The sequence below is a fragment of the Myotis myotis genome, unplaced genomic scaffold (genome assembly GCF_014108235.1).
Source record: "Myotis myotis isolate mMyoMyo1 unplaced genomic scaffold, mMyoMyo1.p scaffold_m19_p_9, whole genome shotgun sequence".
NCBI classification, from domain to species: domain Eukaryota; kingdom Metazoa; phylum Chordata; class Mammalia; order Chiroptera; family Vespertilionidae; genus Myotis; species Myotis myotis.
The window spans coordinates 61544073-61560883 of record NW_023416401.1 but is presented as its reverse complement, the minus strand read 5'-3'; the positions used below and the strand labels follow the sequence as shown (position 1 = coordinate 61560883).

At 48.2% G+C, this 16811-nt stretch overlaps 1 protein-coding gene across 9 annotated transcripts in view; it reads right to left on the bottom strand.

The window, feature by feature from the left end:
- Positions 1-16418, bottom strand: part of BCL2L1 (BCL2 like 1) — a 46881-nt gene extending 30463 nt beyond the window's left edge. Inside the window, exons 1-4 of one of the 9 annotated variants that reach the window (XM_036322393.1) lie at positions 15145-15945; positions 14186-14864; positions 8517-8560; positions 5303-5363 (exon numbers count right to left, since the gene is read on the bottom strand). In XM_036322393.1, the coding sequence (XP_036178286.1) occupies positions 5318-5363; positions 8517-8560; positions 14186-14749 (654 nt within the window). In that variant the 5' untranslated portion in view covers positions 14750-14864; positions 15145-15945 and the 3' untranslated portion in view covers positions 5303-5317. Of the gene's footprint in view, positions 1-5255; positions 5364-6683; positions 7069-8516; positions 8561-14185; positions 14883-14952; positions 15048-15144; positions 15965-16238 lie in introns of those variants that run through there. The other 8 variants (XM_036322388.1, XM_036322389.1, XM_036322387.1 and 5 more) reach the window with 8 other exon arrangements.
- Between the last annotated feature and the right edge of the window lie 393 nt (positions 16419-16811).

Below are 16811 nucleotides of genomic sequence, written 5' to 3'. Positions count from 1 at the left end.
AGTTACTTGTCCAAACTCATGAAGCCAGATAAGTGAGAAAGCTAGGGTATTACTTCCACTCAAAAAAATGCTTGTTGGCCCTAGCCAGTTTGGCTCAGTGGATAGGGCATTGGCCTGCAGACCAAAGGGTCCTGGGTTTGATTCTGGTCAAGGGCAGGTACCTCAGTTGCAGGTTCCTCTCCACCCTGGGCCCTGGTCAGGGTGCATACAGGAAGCAACCAATCGATTGCTTCTCTCACATCAATATTTCTCTCTGTCTTTCCCTCTCTCTTCCACTCTCTAAAAAAAAATCAATGGAAAAATATCCTTGGGTGAGGATTAAAAAAAAAAAGAAACTTTTTGGTTGAATGAATGACAGAGCTAAGGCTATGATCTCAGTCAAGGAGCAGCAATAAGACCAAACATTTATAGTTCTCAAAGTGCTTTTTCATCTATCATCTCCTTGGGCTTCACAGCTCGCCCATGAGGGAGGCAAGTTGGGTGTTATCTTTCTTCAACAGATGAGGCAACAGGCAGACTTTGGGCAAGAGTCTTAGGGCTGCACAGTAAACAAGGACTGGGGCCATCCTGGAAAAACTCCAGAGTCCCCAAAACACCTGTTTAATCAAACACATGCCAAACACCTACTGTGTGCTAAGCATGCTCCTACACACTTTAAATACTCAGTCCACTCAATCAACAAATATGACTGAGCACCTTCTATATTCCAGGTTCTGTGGCAGGATCTAGAGATATAGCAGTGGATAAAGCAGAGGAAGAGTTCCCTGTTTATTGAAGGTATTTGGCAAAGATAAAAGGAAATACGCTGCCCCACTGCCAAATGCCTATTCTGCAACACTGGCCAAACCCGACAGTGTACAAAACATGACTTGGGGACCTTGTGGAGGAGGTTGGGGGACAAGGTTGAGTCCGACCTGAGCTTCAGGAATCTTAAGATCTCCAAGCTCTTAGTTCAAAAGATAATCCACATACTTTACCAGCCTAAAAATTTGCTTTTTTAAAAAAAATTTATTTACTTATTTGAAAGAGCAAGAGAGAGAGACAGAGTGAGAGAAATTGGTTTATTGTTCCACATATTTATGCACTCATTGGTTGATTTTTGCATGTGCCCTGACTGGGGATTTAACACACAACCTTATGGCATCTGGTTGATGCTCTAATCAGCGGAGCTACCCAGCCAGTTTGCTCTTAAAGAGTAGCTCTAGCCGAAACCGGTTTGGCTCAGTGGATAGAGCGTCGGCCTTCGGACTGAAGGGTCCCAGGTTTGATTCCGGTCAAGGGCATGTACCTTGGTTGCGGGCACATCCCCAATAGGAGATGTGCAGGAGGCGGCTGATCGATGTTTCTCTCCCATCTATGTTTCTAACTCTCTGTCTCTCTCCCTTCCTCTCTGTAAAAAATCAATAAAATATATTAAAAAAAAAAAAAAAGAGTAGCTCTAATAGCAATGACAGCAACTTGATCACCTGTGAAGGCAATATGATAAAAAACAATAGTAGGACCATACTGAGCAGTAATTATTATATGCCAGCCTACATGTTAAATGCTCCATGTATCTTACAAGTTATTCTCATGCTTATAAAAATCTTTCAAAAAAAGCATTATGCATTATTATCCCCCCCCCTTTTTTTAAATATATTTTATTGAGTTTTTACAGAGAGGAAGGGAGAGGGATAGAGAGTCAGAAACATCTATGAAAGAGAAACATCAATCAGCTGCCTCCTGCACACTCCCCACTGGGTATGTGCCTGCAACCAAGGTACATGCCCTTTACCGGAATCGAACCTGGGATCCTTGAGTCCATAGGCCGACGCTCTATCCACTGAGCCAAACCGGTCAGGGCTATCCCCCTTTTGATAGATGAGGAAACTAAGGCTGGGGGAGATTAAGTAATCTGCCCAAGGATAACCATAGAGAAAGCAGGATTCAGCATTGGTTGTCAAATTTTGTACCTGACTCTTAACAGTGATGGATTTCTCCCAGGGAGACAATGGAGAGGTAGGCATCAGGAATACCAGGAGCAGCTGCTGCTTGGAGGGCTGGTGCCTCCAGAGCCCCCAAAAGATTCTTCCTCACTCCACTGAGATGAAAAGGTTAAGGTGGAAATTGTTAGGTATGCTCAAACTATCCCTAGGGCAATAGGAGTGTCTCCCATTCTGCTGAACCTCCAGGGAAGAAGTTTGTGACCTCTAGTTGCCATCTACCAAGCTCTGAGGGAGAGACAGAAGGGGAGCTGTTGCAGAATAGTCTTTCCTCCCTGGGATGGGGTGGGGGAGCATACTAGGGAAGAAGCCTGATTGGTTCTTTACTCTCTTGGGCAAGAAGCCTATACATGTGATATGGTGCATGTCCTTCACATGGAACTCCTTTGGGGGAATGTCAGGGCACCTTTTGGACCCAAGTAGCCTCAGAAAGGAGAGACTGGCACAACTCTGAACTGCAAGCTAAGCTAACAACTTCTAAGCATTGTAACTAGGTCATCAGGTTCCTGGAGAAGCCAGCTGTGGCTGGGGGTTGGGGAGGGAAATTTTTCAGCCTACCAAGATCCCTACTTCCCTTCAGGCCCCACCCTCCCCGAAATCTGCACCTGCTCCCAAGTGGACCCCTCCCCCCAGCTGGGCCCAGCTGTCAACGGCTCCCAATGCCCCGCCCCAGACTTCCACAGGCCAAAACCCCAGAAGGGGGGAGGTTGCTGTTGGGCAGGAGGCATCTTATTGCCACCTGAACTCTTCAGAAGGGAGCCATGGGGCAGGGAAAGAGTGGCCTCTCTTGGGGGCTATTTCTTGCTCTATTAGGACAACAAGAAAGCTGGCCCCCTTTGGGTCGTCCAGGGTACCTTCCTGGCATTGTTGCCACAGGTGGCAAGAGACAGGTGATGTTTACCCGGCTGAGACCAGAATTGCCAAAAGACTTCAATCAAGCTTTTGAATCTGCACCTGGCCCAGAGCCCCAAAATAACAACCAGGGCAGCCTACCTGATCTGCAGGTCGCAGGTGCCTCTGTCTGCTGAGCCCCGCTGGCAAGGGATTCTCTTTCCCAGGGGTTACTGGAGACCTAGTTGCAACCCTCTGGTGATGGGCCTCTCCCCACTGGATCCCCCTCTACCATCAACCATCCCCATCCCTCTTCCTAGAGGCCTCCATCAGTCATAGCTCCCTTTTTCATGACCAGGTGTGCTGACAATCCACACCCTTTTCAGCCAGTCTGTCTCCTCACTGTCTCCCAAATGCTTCATACACAATCCACCTTCCAGACCTGTCTGGGTGGTTCTTACCTATTGAGCCCACCCTTGCCACATTCTTTTCACCTACTACTGGCAGTCTTCATAGCCCACATCTTCTTAACAGATAATAACGATGCCTTACATTGACTGAGCTTACTATACTACATGGCAGGCACTATGCTGGGTGGGCTACAGAGTCACTCACTCATTCAACAAATATTTGTTGAGTGTCTCCTATGTGTCAAGCACTCTGCTAGATGCTGGGGATAAGGGTAAAAATGAGACAAAGCCCCTACACTCTGGGAGTTTAGGTTTTACTGGAGGAGATAGACAGTAAACATGTAAACATGGGCAGCCTCTGAAGAGGTGATATTTGAGTTGAGACCTAAATGATAAGAACACAGCCTTAAATAGAGCTCGGGGGAGAGTAATGTAGGCAGAAGGAACACAGCAGCCTATGGGAAAGAGATTATTGCTATTATCTTCATTTTATAGATGAGGACACTGAGGACTCTGTGAATTACACAAAGCCACACTGCTGAGAAAACTATTATTCAAGTCCCTAGCGACCTTTCCCCTCTCTGACATTCCACAACTGGCACAGAAGAGGGTCTGGGTTGGTGATGCAGTTGGCGAGGGAGAGGGTACACACTGATGACGCAGGCTGAGGGTAGAGGCCTCTGAGCCGAGTCACCAGCTGAGTAGCTGATGGTGGAAACGGGTTGGTTTGGCAGGGGTCCAGGGCACCTGTAGGACACAGCCAGTGGGTCTGTCCTCTTCTGCTTTGGAGTCTACACCACAGATTTGGCACAGTTTGCCTGGAACCATTCATCGAGGGTTTTGGGTCTACTCCTACTGCTTCAAATGAGTTTGCTTCCTTAGAGACAGAGACGTTTTTTGTAGCCTAACCTGCATCTAATAATAACAACCCTTCATGTTCATTGAGCACACCCTTGCTGAGTCCTTGCCCAACCCCAGGCCCTGTGCCAAACACTCAGAATGAAATAAACCAGTCTGGGCCTGCAAAAAGCTATGACGCAGTGGCTTTAGGGTAGGCTTTGGCACCAGATCTATCTGAGTGCAAGATGTACAAGGTGTGTTACTGTGGACACATTATAGAGCCTCTGGAAGCTCTGGATTCTCCATCTTCACATTAGAACAGTTGTGAGGACCAAAGAAGACGATTATGTCAAGGGCATAAACATAGCACCTGGCACAGAGCCAGCAGTCAACATAGACTGTTATTATTACTAAAAAACACTTTTGTGTTTCACTTTCTGGTTTAAGCCTCACTTACTCTGGTAGGTTGATATTACTCTCTAAGATTTATGAATGAAAATTTGAAGCTGATTTGCCTGGTGTTACGCCACCAGCAAGATATCAAGCTAAGTTTCAAATCGGAGTTGAGTGTTATCTATGGGTGTGTTGAAGGTGATCAATACATACTAACTAGAATAAACCTTGCCTGGCATGTCCGGGAACTAAAAGGTCAAATCGGTAATGTATACAGCCTGATGGCAGAAGGACACCAGCCAGGCCCAAGGTGTGGGGCATAAAAACATACCATTGAGGCATGCCACTCACTGCAGTATCCAGTGTCCCTAGCATTCAGCACATATAAAGCATTCATCAGTATTGGCTGATTTAACAAATGAAAAACTCCGAAGACATTTCTGAGCAATTAGGCAACGTCGATAACACCTGCCTTACAAGCCAGACCTCAGATTCTAAATCTGGCTCTGCCATTTACTGTGGGACAAACCCATGCCTTAGTTTCCGCCCTGAACTGGGACTGACCACCTAACCTACCTCACTATAAAATGATGTATACAAAGAAGTCTGGTAAATTAAAAAAGTATTATCATGCACATAAAAGCAATTATCATCAGACAATAAGGCGGTAAAGTATGAAGTCAAACACCTGGAGTTTAAATCCCAGGTCCTCCTGGTACTAGCCTATGAGTCCCTGAGCATGTCACTGTTCACTAAGCCTCAGTTTTCACAACCATAAAATGAAGATAACACCACCTACCTTGCCGGTTTTTTAAGAAGAATTAGAGATAACATAGGCTTTGGAGTGAGACAGAATTGGTTTCACAGACTCTGCCTCCTGCTAACTGAGTTCTTCCAAATCTGTGTCCTATAATGATAAGATTTTGAGATAATAACACAGAGATGATGTTGGTAAAGGCTGCCACACAGTGAGCACCGGATAAATGTCAATGATCATCTTGACCCTGGTACAGTGTGGGGAGGGGGCACAGTACAGTGTTTAAAAGTGGGAGCTTGGAGGCTATCCTCCCAGGCTTTGCCACTTACTAACTGTGCTACCTTGCATAAGCTGCTTAACCTCTCTGTACCTCAGTTTCCTCATTTGTAAATGGGGATAATAATAGTACCAACTTCAGGGTGTTGTCGTGCAAATGGAATAAATTAATACATGTAAAGCACTTGAACAATGCTTGGCATAGAGTAAGCACTTGATAAATGTTAGGTGCTATTAATAGTGATGTTAACAATAATATTAATCACCAACTAGAATAAGAGGGAGAGACTGGGACACAGGCATCCCATGGAATAATTTGAGGTAAGTTCCTAGGCAGCTGTTTCTGGGCAAGTTCTTAATCTCTGACAGAAAAACTTCTATGGAAAGGACCTGAGGCTGGAGGCTCCTGAGCAAAAAATCCCTGTCCCACTGACCAGGAGGTCAGCCTCTGGGGAGGCAAGTCAGGCTCCTTGGAGGGGACACTGTGTTCCCAGCCGCCTGACTCAGGGGAACAAAGGCACGTGTGTGTGGCCAGGGAGGAGGGAGGGCAATGTTTCCCTTTCAAGAGCAGAACAAAGGATCTGAAGCATAGTTGAGTGTGTTCCAATCCCCTCCCAAGCTATATCCCCCGCCTCAGATGATTGTCCAACAAGGTTTTCAACCTAGCTTCCTGAAAGGTGCTGGGGACAGGGGTGGAGTGGGTCAGGGTAGGGGGGCAGGCTCCACTTCACTCTACCCTCTGTCATCAATCTCCAAGAGGCAAGAGTTATATGTGACAAACCTCTAAGATCTCTCTTAGGAGTCTCCATCCTGTGCAGGGGTGGGGTGGGGACCCCTGGGGGAACTCAGGGTTAATGGATGACATAAGCCACTGCAAGTGACAGGCTAAATGGCCCTCTAGGGCAGCGGTTCTCAACCTGTGGGTCACACCCCTTTGAGGGTCGAACGACCCTTTCACAAGGGTCGCCTAAGACCATCGGAAAACACATATATAATTACATATTGTTTTTGTGATTAATCACTATGCTTTAATTATGTTCAATTTGTAACAATGAAAATACATCCTGCATATCAGATATTTACATTACGATTCATAACAGTAGCAAAATTACAGTTATGAAGTAGCAACGAAAATAATTTTATGGTTGGGGGTCACCACAACATGAGGAACTGTATTAAGGCTCGCGGCATTAGGAAGGTTGAGAACCACTGCTCTAGGGGAAGTCCAAGATTGGAACTGCTACTGAGTGAAGGAGCCATGGAGAGAACCCAGGAATGCTGACCAATCCCCCAGTGTGGGGTTGAGAGAAAGGTCTGATAGTACTAAGTAGAAATGCATTTTCTAAATCTTAAAAGAATGATCAGAGGCTGGAGAGAGAAGCTGGGTGAAGGGTGAAGGGGAGGAAGCAAAGAAAGTAACTGACAAGAGGAAAGGGAGGGACACATCCAAAAAAAGTAGTTTGTGGAGGGGGGAGCCTTTAGGGACATTACTTTCCAGTTTCCATACTCTCGCCAGCAGGAATCTGGCTGCTGGGTTGGGACAGGAAGCAGTCCATGGAAGTCATGGCAATGGCATTTCCTGAAGAGCAAGAAAAAAACCTCTAGTTCCGAGGGGAGCTCTGGAGTCTGCCCAAAAAGCCGTGTAGCTTAGAGCTAGCTGTAAGGCTAGCTGTAAGGCTCCAGCTTGCCCTGAGAGCGTCATCAGGGATGAAACCAAGTAGCAAAGGTTCCAAAGGTAGTTTCTTTCCACACAAACAATTATTTGCAAAAATCAGTATGTAGTAAACGGGAAGCCAGATGATGTGATTGAGGAAGCCCTAGGATGCAGCTGCTGTTTGCCGCTGATCCTAATAGTCACTACTCTGAGAGCCTTAAGACTTGAACTAAATCACTGAATCTTCAGAAAGAGGCACTTTATTATAGCCATTTACAAGTTAAAAGACTTGCTCAAGGTCACGTAGCAAGTGAGTGGTCAAGCCCTGATTTGAAAGGCCCAACCCTGCATCTTCCTCCTGATGTAACTTCCGGCAAGCTGCTTCATCTTTCTCAATCAGATTTCCCTCTGGCTTACCACCCTGGGTGGCCATGAGCATCAAAAAGACCAGGTGGATATGAAAGTGCTAAGTGGTAAAGTGCTACATAAATCTGGAATATTGTTAGTATGGGGTTGGTGATAAATTGCCATATATTGATACTGAGATTAGTTAATTTTTGCAGTTAAAGCATTGCAGCTTCTAACAGAAAAGAGCCATCCTAAAACATAACTAACGTGAAATATAATACCGGAGGAATCTGCCACGAGGCCTAAGGCCAGTGAGAACCAGGATTCCTAGACTATCTACTTCAACCCTCCATCTTACAGATGGGGAAACAGGCTTGGGGTTGAAGTGACTTGGCCGAGGTGAGATAGTGAGTTGGAGCAGACTGAGAGTACAATTGGGGTCCTGACTCTAGACCACGGCTTGTACTACATGGCACAGGAACCCTATGGTGCTCCTGCTCTGACAGGAACACTGGTAAGGCATGTCTCCCCGGAGGGTCACTATTGCATCCAAAAAAAAGGAGGCTGGATTACTGAAGATTCTGTGAGTAGGTCTCTGACATGAGTTCTGTGGCAAAGAATAACTACACCACCACCATGTGCCAGGATCTGTGCATCGTAGGCACACCTCATTAGGTCTTTGCCATGACCTTTTGAGGCAGGTATTATTTGTCTCAAGGCTCAAGAAATTCAAGGAGTTAGCCCAAGGTCACACAGCTAGATGTGAGTGAGCCAGGACCTGCATCCAGACATGTGACAGTTATTCAGACAGAAATATTGTAGCAATGGAGGAGGACTATTCATGATACCATATTTGGAGAGAATGATCCCTGAAGAACATGTATCTCATTTAGTCCTCATTCTGTGATCTCTAAGTGGTTGAAAATGTGGACCCATCAATATGATGTGTAAGCCTGGTCTTATTTTTCAGTCCCTTTTCACCACTTCCACCCCTACCTCCTGATCCAAGCCACTATTTTTCTCACCTGACAGTTGCACCAGCCTCTTCACTGGGCTCCCAGCAGCCACCCTAGAAGAATTCAGATCATTTCACTGCTGCTCCAAACCTCCTGGCCTCTCTTTTAACCAAAGCTAAGTCCTCATCAAAGCCTGTGAAGTCCCATGTGATCTGACCTCTGACTACCTCTCCCCCCCTCAATCTCAACCACTCTCCACTGTTACCTCTTACCGCCCATCCCTCTTACTGTTTCTTCTCTAGCTGCATTGACCTTGCTTATCCTTGAACACGCCAAGCATACGCACTCCTGAGCCCATTTTCTCTCCTTAGATCACTCTTTATGCAGGTACCCACATCGTCCACTACTTCATCTTCTTCAGGTCTTGGCTCAAATACTAACTTTTGGTGATGCCTTCCCTGACCACTCTTAAAATTGCAGCCCCACCTCCCTTGCTAGGTATGCCCTATGCCTCAACCTGTTTTATTTTCTTCCTAACACTTACTAACACCTAATATATGAGATATATATGTATTTACATGTTTATTGTCTGTCTCTCCCCACTTGAATGTGAGCTCCACAAGGACAGAAAATTTGTTTTATTTAATGCTGTACCTCTGGTACCTAGGACAGCCTGACATAGAGTAGGAGTTTGATAAATACTGTTTGAATCAATGAATAAATGATCAGGTAAAGGGCAGTTTCCATTACTATTATTCTGGTTTAATACATGTCTGTTTCTTCAGAAATTTAATGGGCATCTCTTTCACTAGGTGCCTGCTATGCCTAAGACCTCTGCTCAGTGCTGAGGAAATAAGTATGGACAAACAAGTATTGACTGGGACACTCAGGAAGCTCCTAAACCTAATAGAGATATGGTAGTTTTAGAAATGTCTTCTTTACACTAACTTAAACTCTACCACTGTTATTTTCCCCTCATTAATGCAAGTTCTGCTGGGTACTATGCTGATAAAAAAAAAAAAAAAAAAAAAAGGCTAGCCCCTCTTCCTTCAGATATTTGAAACTGGTGATCATATTCTCCTGGGTCTTCTCTTCCCCAGGCTAAACAAAAAGACCCAGCGGGATTGTGTGACTCGAGTCTGCCAACTGAGAACGGGGAAGACAGACTGCCGGCTGGAGGAACAGAAAAGCAGCAGATCCAGGAGCAGAGTGACTTCTTCAAAGAAAAGAGATGGAGTCCTTAGGGAAGACTTCATGGAATTAGGTTGGAGGTTGGGGCTAGGGACAAGACCCTGCTAATTAACGTAGCAGGAGATTATGTTGCCGTAGAAGAGCAGCTCAGCGGGAATTACTCCTAAACTAACCATGCTAAACGCAGAAAAAAACACAGTTACTGAAAGAAAGCCCATAAAGGAAGGCTGAGGGTGCTGAAAAACCAAGGCGGCTGGGCACAGAAGAGGACACTCAAGCCCACTGGCCTCAGGACAGATGCCTGTTTGGGAAGAGACAGCTAACAACTGTTGCTTCCTGTAGCCCAAACAAATCAGGTGACTGCCCACACAAAGTCAAGAGAACCCTCTGGGTTCTGTTGGGGCTCCCTGAAAAAATACCTGGGTATTTTTATACCAGAAGTTGAAAGGCTCCATAGGGATACTGGGGAAATTTGTCCTAGGAAGTCTAGAAAACCCTATGATGGTGATAGAGTTTTAACAGCAACCTCAAATGTACATCCAGAAGAACTGGGTGCTTTGAGGGGGAGGCCCTGAAACACTTCTATCTCACTTTGGGACCTGAATGAGATTACTAAAAATTTCCACGTTTGGGGTTTCTAATGGGGTTTCCCCAAGAAAACCACAGAGCTGCAACAGCTGCTGAGATCTGCAAAGGTCGCTGAGGTATCTGAGCAGACGTCTATACAGAAGCCGCCAGACCAGGCAAGAAGAAATGTAAGACCACAGAGCCATGCAGACTGGAAAAGGCCAAATTATGTATTCTCCCACACACACTTCACTGCTCTCAACAATGGCATTTCCATCTAGCTGTGGGGTTTCCCAGGGACAGCAATCCTAAAATGTCTTAGCCCACCAGGGTCCTCACCCCATAACTGTCCACATTCCCACTGGAAAGCCCCAGAAACACTCTGTCCCTTCAGGGAAGGTCACATTACATACACCATTTTGGGTGAACATCTCAGGGGCTGACTTTGTTTCCTCCGAAACTCTGGGGGCAAAGTTCAGTCTTCTGAGGCAGGTAGTCTATTCAGGGGGTGCTCCCACCCTACAATTAAGGCCCAGGAAGGGCCTTTGTTCTAGATCCTTTACTAGAGTCAAGCTATGGTAGGTGGCTATCATTATTTCATTTTACAGGGAGAGACGGATGAAAAAGAGACAAACAGGTTCAGCATCTTGCCAGGTGACCCCAAGCAAGCAAGCAAGCAAGCGGTGATGTAGCTATAAGTCTGGAATTCCAGTCCTTGGAGCATCCCCCACAATTAAGTATACATACCTGGAGCATGCCACCTTCTCCCCACATGCACAATTCTTATCTATTGGTAGGGCCTGAGAGGGTCTTAACAATGAAAAACTTAACAAGGAGCCCACTCTGACTGGGCAAACTCCTGATACCTGCTTGAGTTTACCAGTGCAAGAATCTGAGTCTACATACTTGCCTTTGGGAGCCTGCTACTGCCAATAAAGGCACTGTTCTTCCTGCAGCGACCTAAACAATGCCAAGATCACAGACCAGAGTGAGCACCTCCACAGGCAGTTTTACTCAGCCCAACAGCATCTCTGGCTTTCTGTGCTAGTCACTTTATTATTCCTTGGAGAACTTGATATGGATGGAAAGAGTTCTAGACTTTGGAGTCAGGCCAACCTATCTGTAACTTCTCATTCAGTCACTTACCTGGCTGTGGGACACCTGGGGCCAGTCACTTAGCTTCACAGGTAAACTGGGAATAAACCTACCTACCTTAAAGGTTATTGTGTGGAATATATAAAATAGCATGTCATTTCCACGAGGAAAGGTACCATGTCTGGCTTATGGCCAGCATCTAAAACATTGTATGTTTCATAGTAGATGCTCAATAAATTATAGCTGCATAAGTAAAAGACCTAAGACAATGCCTTGAATATAAGATATGCTCCATAAAGGCTCATTTCCTTTCCTTTTCCTGTAGGGATGTTAAATTTAGAGAATACCCAAGGATGAAACAACCCATAATTCCTACACTCCTGGATTCCCCTCAGCCTATCCTCCAGGAAGGTTATGAGATGCCACTGTAGTAGCCAATCTGTGCAGCTCAAACCAAATGGTACCCGAAAGTGGGCAGGTGCCTTCTACCCAAAAGATCCTGAGTCACCCTAGCCAGTTTGGCTCAGTGGATAGAGCATCAACCTGCGAACTGAAGGGTTCTGGGTTCGATTCTGGTCAAGGGCACATGCTTGAGTTGTGGGCTTGATCCCCAGTAGGGGCATGCAAGAGGCAGCCGATCAATGATTCTTTCTCATCATTGAATAAAAATATTTTTTTAAAAAAAGAATTAAAAAAAAAAAAAGATCCTGAGTCAATACCTTCTGGCTTCAGGGAAAATGCATGCCCAGAAATAGTTCTGACATAACTGGCTCATCTGCACACATCCCCTCTGTTCACCAAGAGGAAGAAGTATGTGGTATGTTGTCCAACAAGCTCTGATAATTCTTGGGCAATGAGAGAAAATGGAATTTCAATATAGTGGCTGTCTACTGAACTTGCCCAGTGCTGCTGTGTCTAAAACCTCTTTTCACATGCAACACTGATGACTGGAAATTCTCTGGCCCAGGTAGCCCTCTGCAGAGGCTGGCTGGTAGACCAGGCAACTCTCCCAGATTGCCTTTTGTTAATAGCTGGCAACAACCCACCTGTTATTAGGACCACTGGCCAAAGACAACAGTCATGCAAAGTAGGCAAATGACCCAAGTCTACCTAGAGATGCCTCAGAGGGTGTGTCTGAATGAAGCACTGGAATCCTGTCCCTCCTGTAATCAGCTGAACAAATATTTGCCCCCAAAGAGAATCAAAGCAGGAGGGAATGAGAGGTCATTGAACAAACCAACAGGAACTATTTAATCATTTATCCCCCCAGGGAGTTCATTTACAGAATGGCTTTCAAGTCTGGTCAGCCTTAGCTCAAGAGTGCCCTCTCTTTTACCTCCCCCAACCCCGTCCCAATCATCTGACCTCTATTGACTTATCTCTTTGCCTTGTACAAGTATTGGCAGTGGGAAGAGTTGATGAAGTTGCAAAGAAATGGGAAATAAGACAGGGGGTGGGGTTCCAGGGCAAACTCAGAGGTCTCTGCTCATTCTAAACTGAAGTGCCTGCCACGCCCTAGGCCCAGCCTATAGATAATTGCATTCTTGACATTCCTGAGTCCATGGTGCATGGCCCCTTCCATCTTAGTTTCTTCAATAGATTACTTATTTTGCACAGCCTGCTCAATTTTAGGGGCATTCTGAAGGTACAGAATACCTCTCATAAGCCCTCACCTTCCCTAGGCAGGGAGATAGCAAGAAAATATGACTGAGGTCACTGTAGAATAGCAAAAATTGCCTACAATGACCACTGATACAGAATCTCTCACCACTGTCACATCCTAACTTGGTGGCAAGCAAAAGAATTCTCTCTCCTGGGAAAGCAATGAGGCATGACTCCTGGTCCCAACTACTCCAGCAAACATGTTGGTGTCAGTCACTGTGCTCATATTAGCTCCAAGATTACAATACCCTGCAAGGCAAGGAGGGCTTGCCACATTTTTTTAGTGGAAGAAACTGAGGCTCAAGGTAAACTGGTCTGTCCAAGGTCACATAGCTAGTTAAGTGACAGTGCTGGGACTCACACCCATGTCAGTTTGATTCTGAAGTCAGTCACTGAATCTTGAGGTCCCATAGAGCCCACACAGACTCAGTTCTTGCTTTGCCAGCAAACAGTGCTCCGTGAAGAGGCCCCAGGGCCCTGGCCGGAAAGCAATAGGCAGAACAGCTGGAGCTCCCCAACCGACTCTAGGTAGTGAAGTACAAAGTTCAGGCTTCATGTGTGACACAGCAAGAGCTCAGGAAACAGGCCAACCATATAGAAAGTTGCACACTTTAGAGCAAATGAACACAGGGGTGCAGCACAAACACAACTGGCCACTGCCCTAAAATCAGGCAATCCTCAGCCATCCAAGCCGGTGGAAACTCCTGCCTGGCCTGGCCTTCTTCTGAGAGAATATCAGGTATGCAAACTTCAAAATAAAAAGAATTTGATGTGGGGGAGGGAAGCCCAGAATAGACTGACATCCCTGAGGGAGTAAGAATGGAGGGGCTTATGGGTCACTGATACTCGCTATCTTCTCTAGGCCTTATACTCATCACCCCTTTGGGTGGTGAGCCATTATGTCAGGGTGAGGGGAACCCTGGACTAACTTCCCACTCTCAAATGAACAGGCTATGATTTCCTCCACCGAGAAACTGGAACACAGGTAGGAAAGAGTGGGGTCACGAGGGTGACCAGAATGAAAAATGCCTGGTCCTTCAAGCACTCGGTCATCTGTTTTTTAGAACCGATAACCTTTTGCAGTGCAGAGGCCAGTTCATGTCTCCTTAACAACATGTCCAAGTAACCATCCGGCACAACAGAAAGAGACATGGGGAAAGGCTGATGAGATCTCTCTGAGCAGAGGCCAAGGAAAAGGGACACACAAGGGGTGTGGTCCTTACCCAGCCTCCGTTCTCCTGGATCCAAGGCTCTAGGTGGTCATTCAGGTAAGTGGCCATCCACGTTGCAATCCGACTCACCAATACCTGCATCTCCTTGTCCACACTTTCCACGCACAATGCCCCACCGAACGAGAAAAAGGCCACAATGCGACCCCAGTTCACCCCATCCCGGAAGAGTTCATTCACTACTTGCTCAAAGCTCTGATATGCTGTCCCCGGGGTGATGTGGAGCTGGGATGTCAGGTCGCTGAACGCCCGCCGGTACCGCAGTTCAAACTCATCGCCTGCCTCCCTCAGCGCTTGCTTCACCGCTGCCATGGGAATCACCTCCCGGGCATCCAAGCTGCTGCTGTGGCCAGTGGCTCCATTCACCGCAGGGCTGTCCACCAGGTGCCAGGATGGGTTGCCATTGATGGCACTGGGGGTCTCCACCTCTGATTCAGTCCCTTCTGGGGCCTCAGTTCTGTTCTCTTCCACATCACTGAACTGACTCCAGCTGTATCCTTTCTGGGAAAGCTTGTAGGAGAGAAAGTCAACCACCAGTTCCCGGTTGCTCTGAGACATTTTTTTATAATAGGGATGGGCTCCACCAGTCCATTGTCCAAAACACCTGCTCACTCACTGGAGTCTGGTCTCTAGTTAGTGGTTGCCTTCTGAGATCCAAAGCCAAGATAAGGTTCTGAAGGGAGAGAAAGAGCTTTCAGGAAAAAAATGAATTAATATGCAAGCCATTTAACCTTACAACCTCGCATTCCACCTCCAGATACCAGAACTGGCTTCTTTGTGGTTCTTAGGAACGCCTGCGATTAGCTTCTCGGAGACTCCCATCAAGTCAAATTGAAAGCACCAGTGGTCTCTGAACCATCACACCGGCCTTTTTTTCTCCCCCACCCCCGACCCCAGCCACCTCCTTTTCCCCGAAGCTGTCGGCCCCCCATCCCCACCCCCGCTCCACCTACATTCAAACACGTCTCTGGCAAAGGCAGGCAGGTGCAGTCCCCGGGCGATCTTTTGTACCATGGGGTCCGGAGAGGAGGCGGCTGCCGGTAACTCAACCGGCCTCACGGGCGGCTGGCAAAAAACCCAGCTGCGGCTGCAGGGACCATGCGGCCCTGCCGGCTGGGTGTCCCGAGGGCGACACGGCAATTACGAAGCTCAGGAACCGGCCGCCTCGCTCGCTTCCTCCTCCATCGCCCAGAATGAGGGCGGCCTCCTGCCACCGGCAGTCCAGCCCCCTCGCTCGAGCACGCTCCTCCGCTCTCTGCCTCCTACTGGGAGCCAGGAGAACTCTCCCGAAGGCGGCCGGGGCAGGCCGTAGGGCTTTTTGTTGTTGTCGTTTCTATTTAAGGACCGGCCCCGGGTGAGGCTTCCGAAACCCCGAAAGGACTTCTCAATGGGGCTCAAGGTTTCGATGAGGGGCAGAGGGCAGGGGAAACGGCCTCGCATCTGAGGTCTGACTTCGGAAATGCCATCCCCGGGCCTTTCCGGGAGGCTGCAGGCCGGGGACCCCCCAGAAACGCCGCTGGTGTTCTCTGAATTCCCCAAAGGCCCTGGACGCGGCGGTGGCGGTAGGGGATTGCCGGCTCCTCCATTTCCCGCACGGACACAATGGCCGCCGGCGCCCCGCACAAAGACCGGGTGAGGGTGAGGGCGAGGCGCCGGGCCTCTCCGGTCGGGGAGCAGGGTCGAGGCCTGCTCGAGGACCCGACAGCTGAGACCACGTTTTCCCGAAGCCAGGCTCCCGGCGGCTTCCTGGCGCCCCCGGGAGGGCCGGGGGGCTGGGGGCTGCACCTCTCCGGAGCCGGGGTGGGTGGGCTGCGGCCTGGCGGCTCCTCCCGCGCCCGGGGCCGGGTACCCGCGGGGCCACCGCCCAGTTGCTAGGCAACCGCTCTCCCTCAGGGGCGCCCCCTAGACCTTTCTGGGAGAAGGGGGTCTCGTCCCCGGCGGCCCGCCCCTATAACCAATCAGAGAGCCCAGTCGGCACGGAAGCGGGACGGCGAGGGCTCCCATTGGGCGCAGCGCCTGCCACACACAGGGGAGGCGGTGCTCTCACCTGCGAGCCCCGCGAGCCGTGGGGGGCCACATTCCCCCTCCGTCGGCCAGGTCGTTTCCAGATGCGAGGGCTCCTGGCGGCCGAGTTCCGCGCCGCTGACCCGGGCCGGCCTACCTGGCTGATGGCTCCCTCTGTCTCTTCCGAACGAGCCGGCCTCAGTTTCCCCTGAAGAGACCGGGGGAACTTGCAAGCTCAGTCACTTCCGGTGCCGCGGCAGCGCGCGCGAGCCCGAGACGCAAAAGGGAGTGCACGCCGTGAGGACTGGCGTCAAGACCTGGGAGAGAGCGCCCCCTTGCTGTAGATCTCGGGAACCAAGGACGGAAAAAAAACACGTTTACATTTATATTTCCATTCTTTCATTTAGTCAGTCATTTTCATCTATCTGTCAGCTTATATATCGAAAAGCATTTCGCTGTGGCTAAGAACATTGTGTTTAGGATCCCAACTCCAGTTAGTCAAGCTCTTCAACAACCCTGTGCCTCAGCTTTCTTAACTGTAAAATGGGTAAAAATCAACCTCCATCATTGAGTTACTGTGAGGATTAAAATAATTGATATTTGCCCTGCCCTCCCC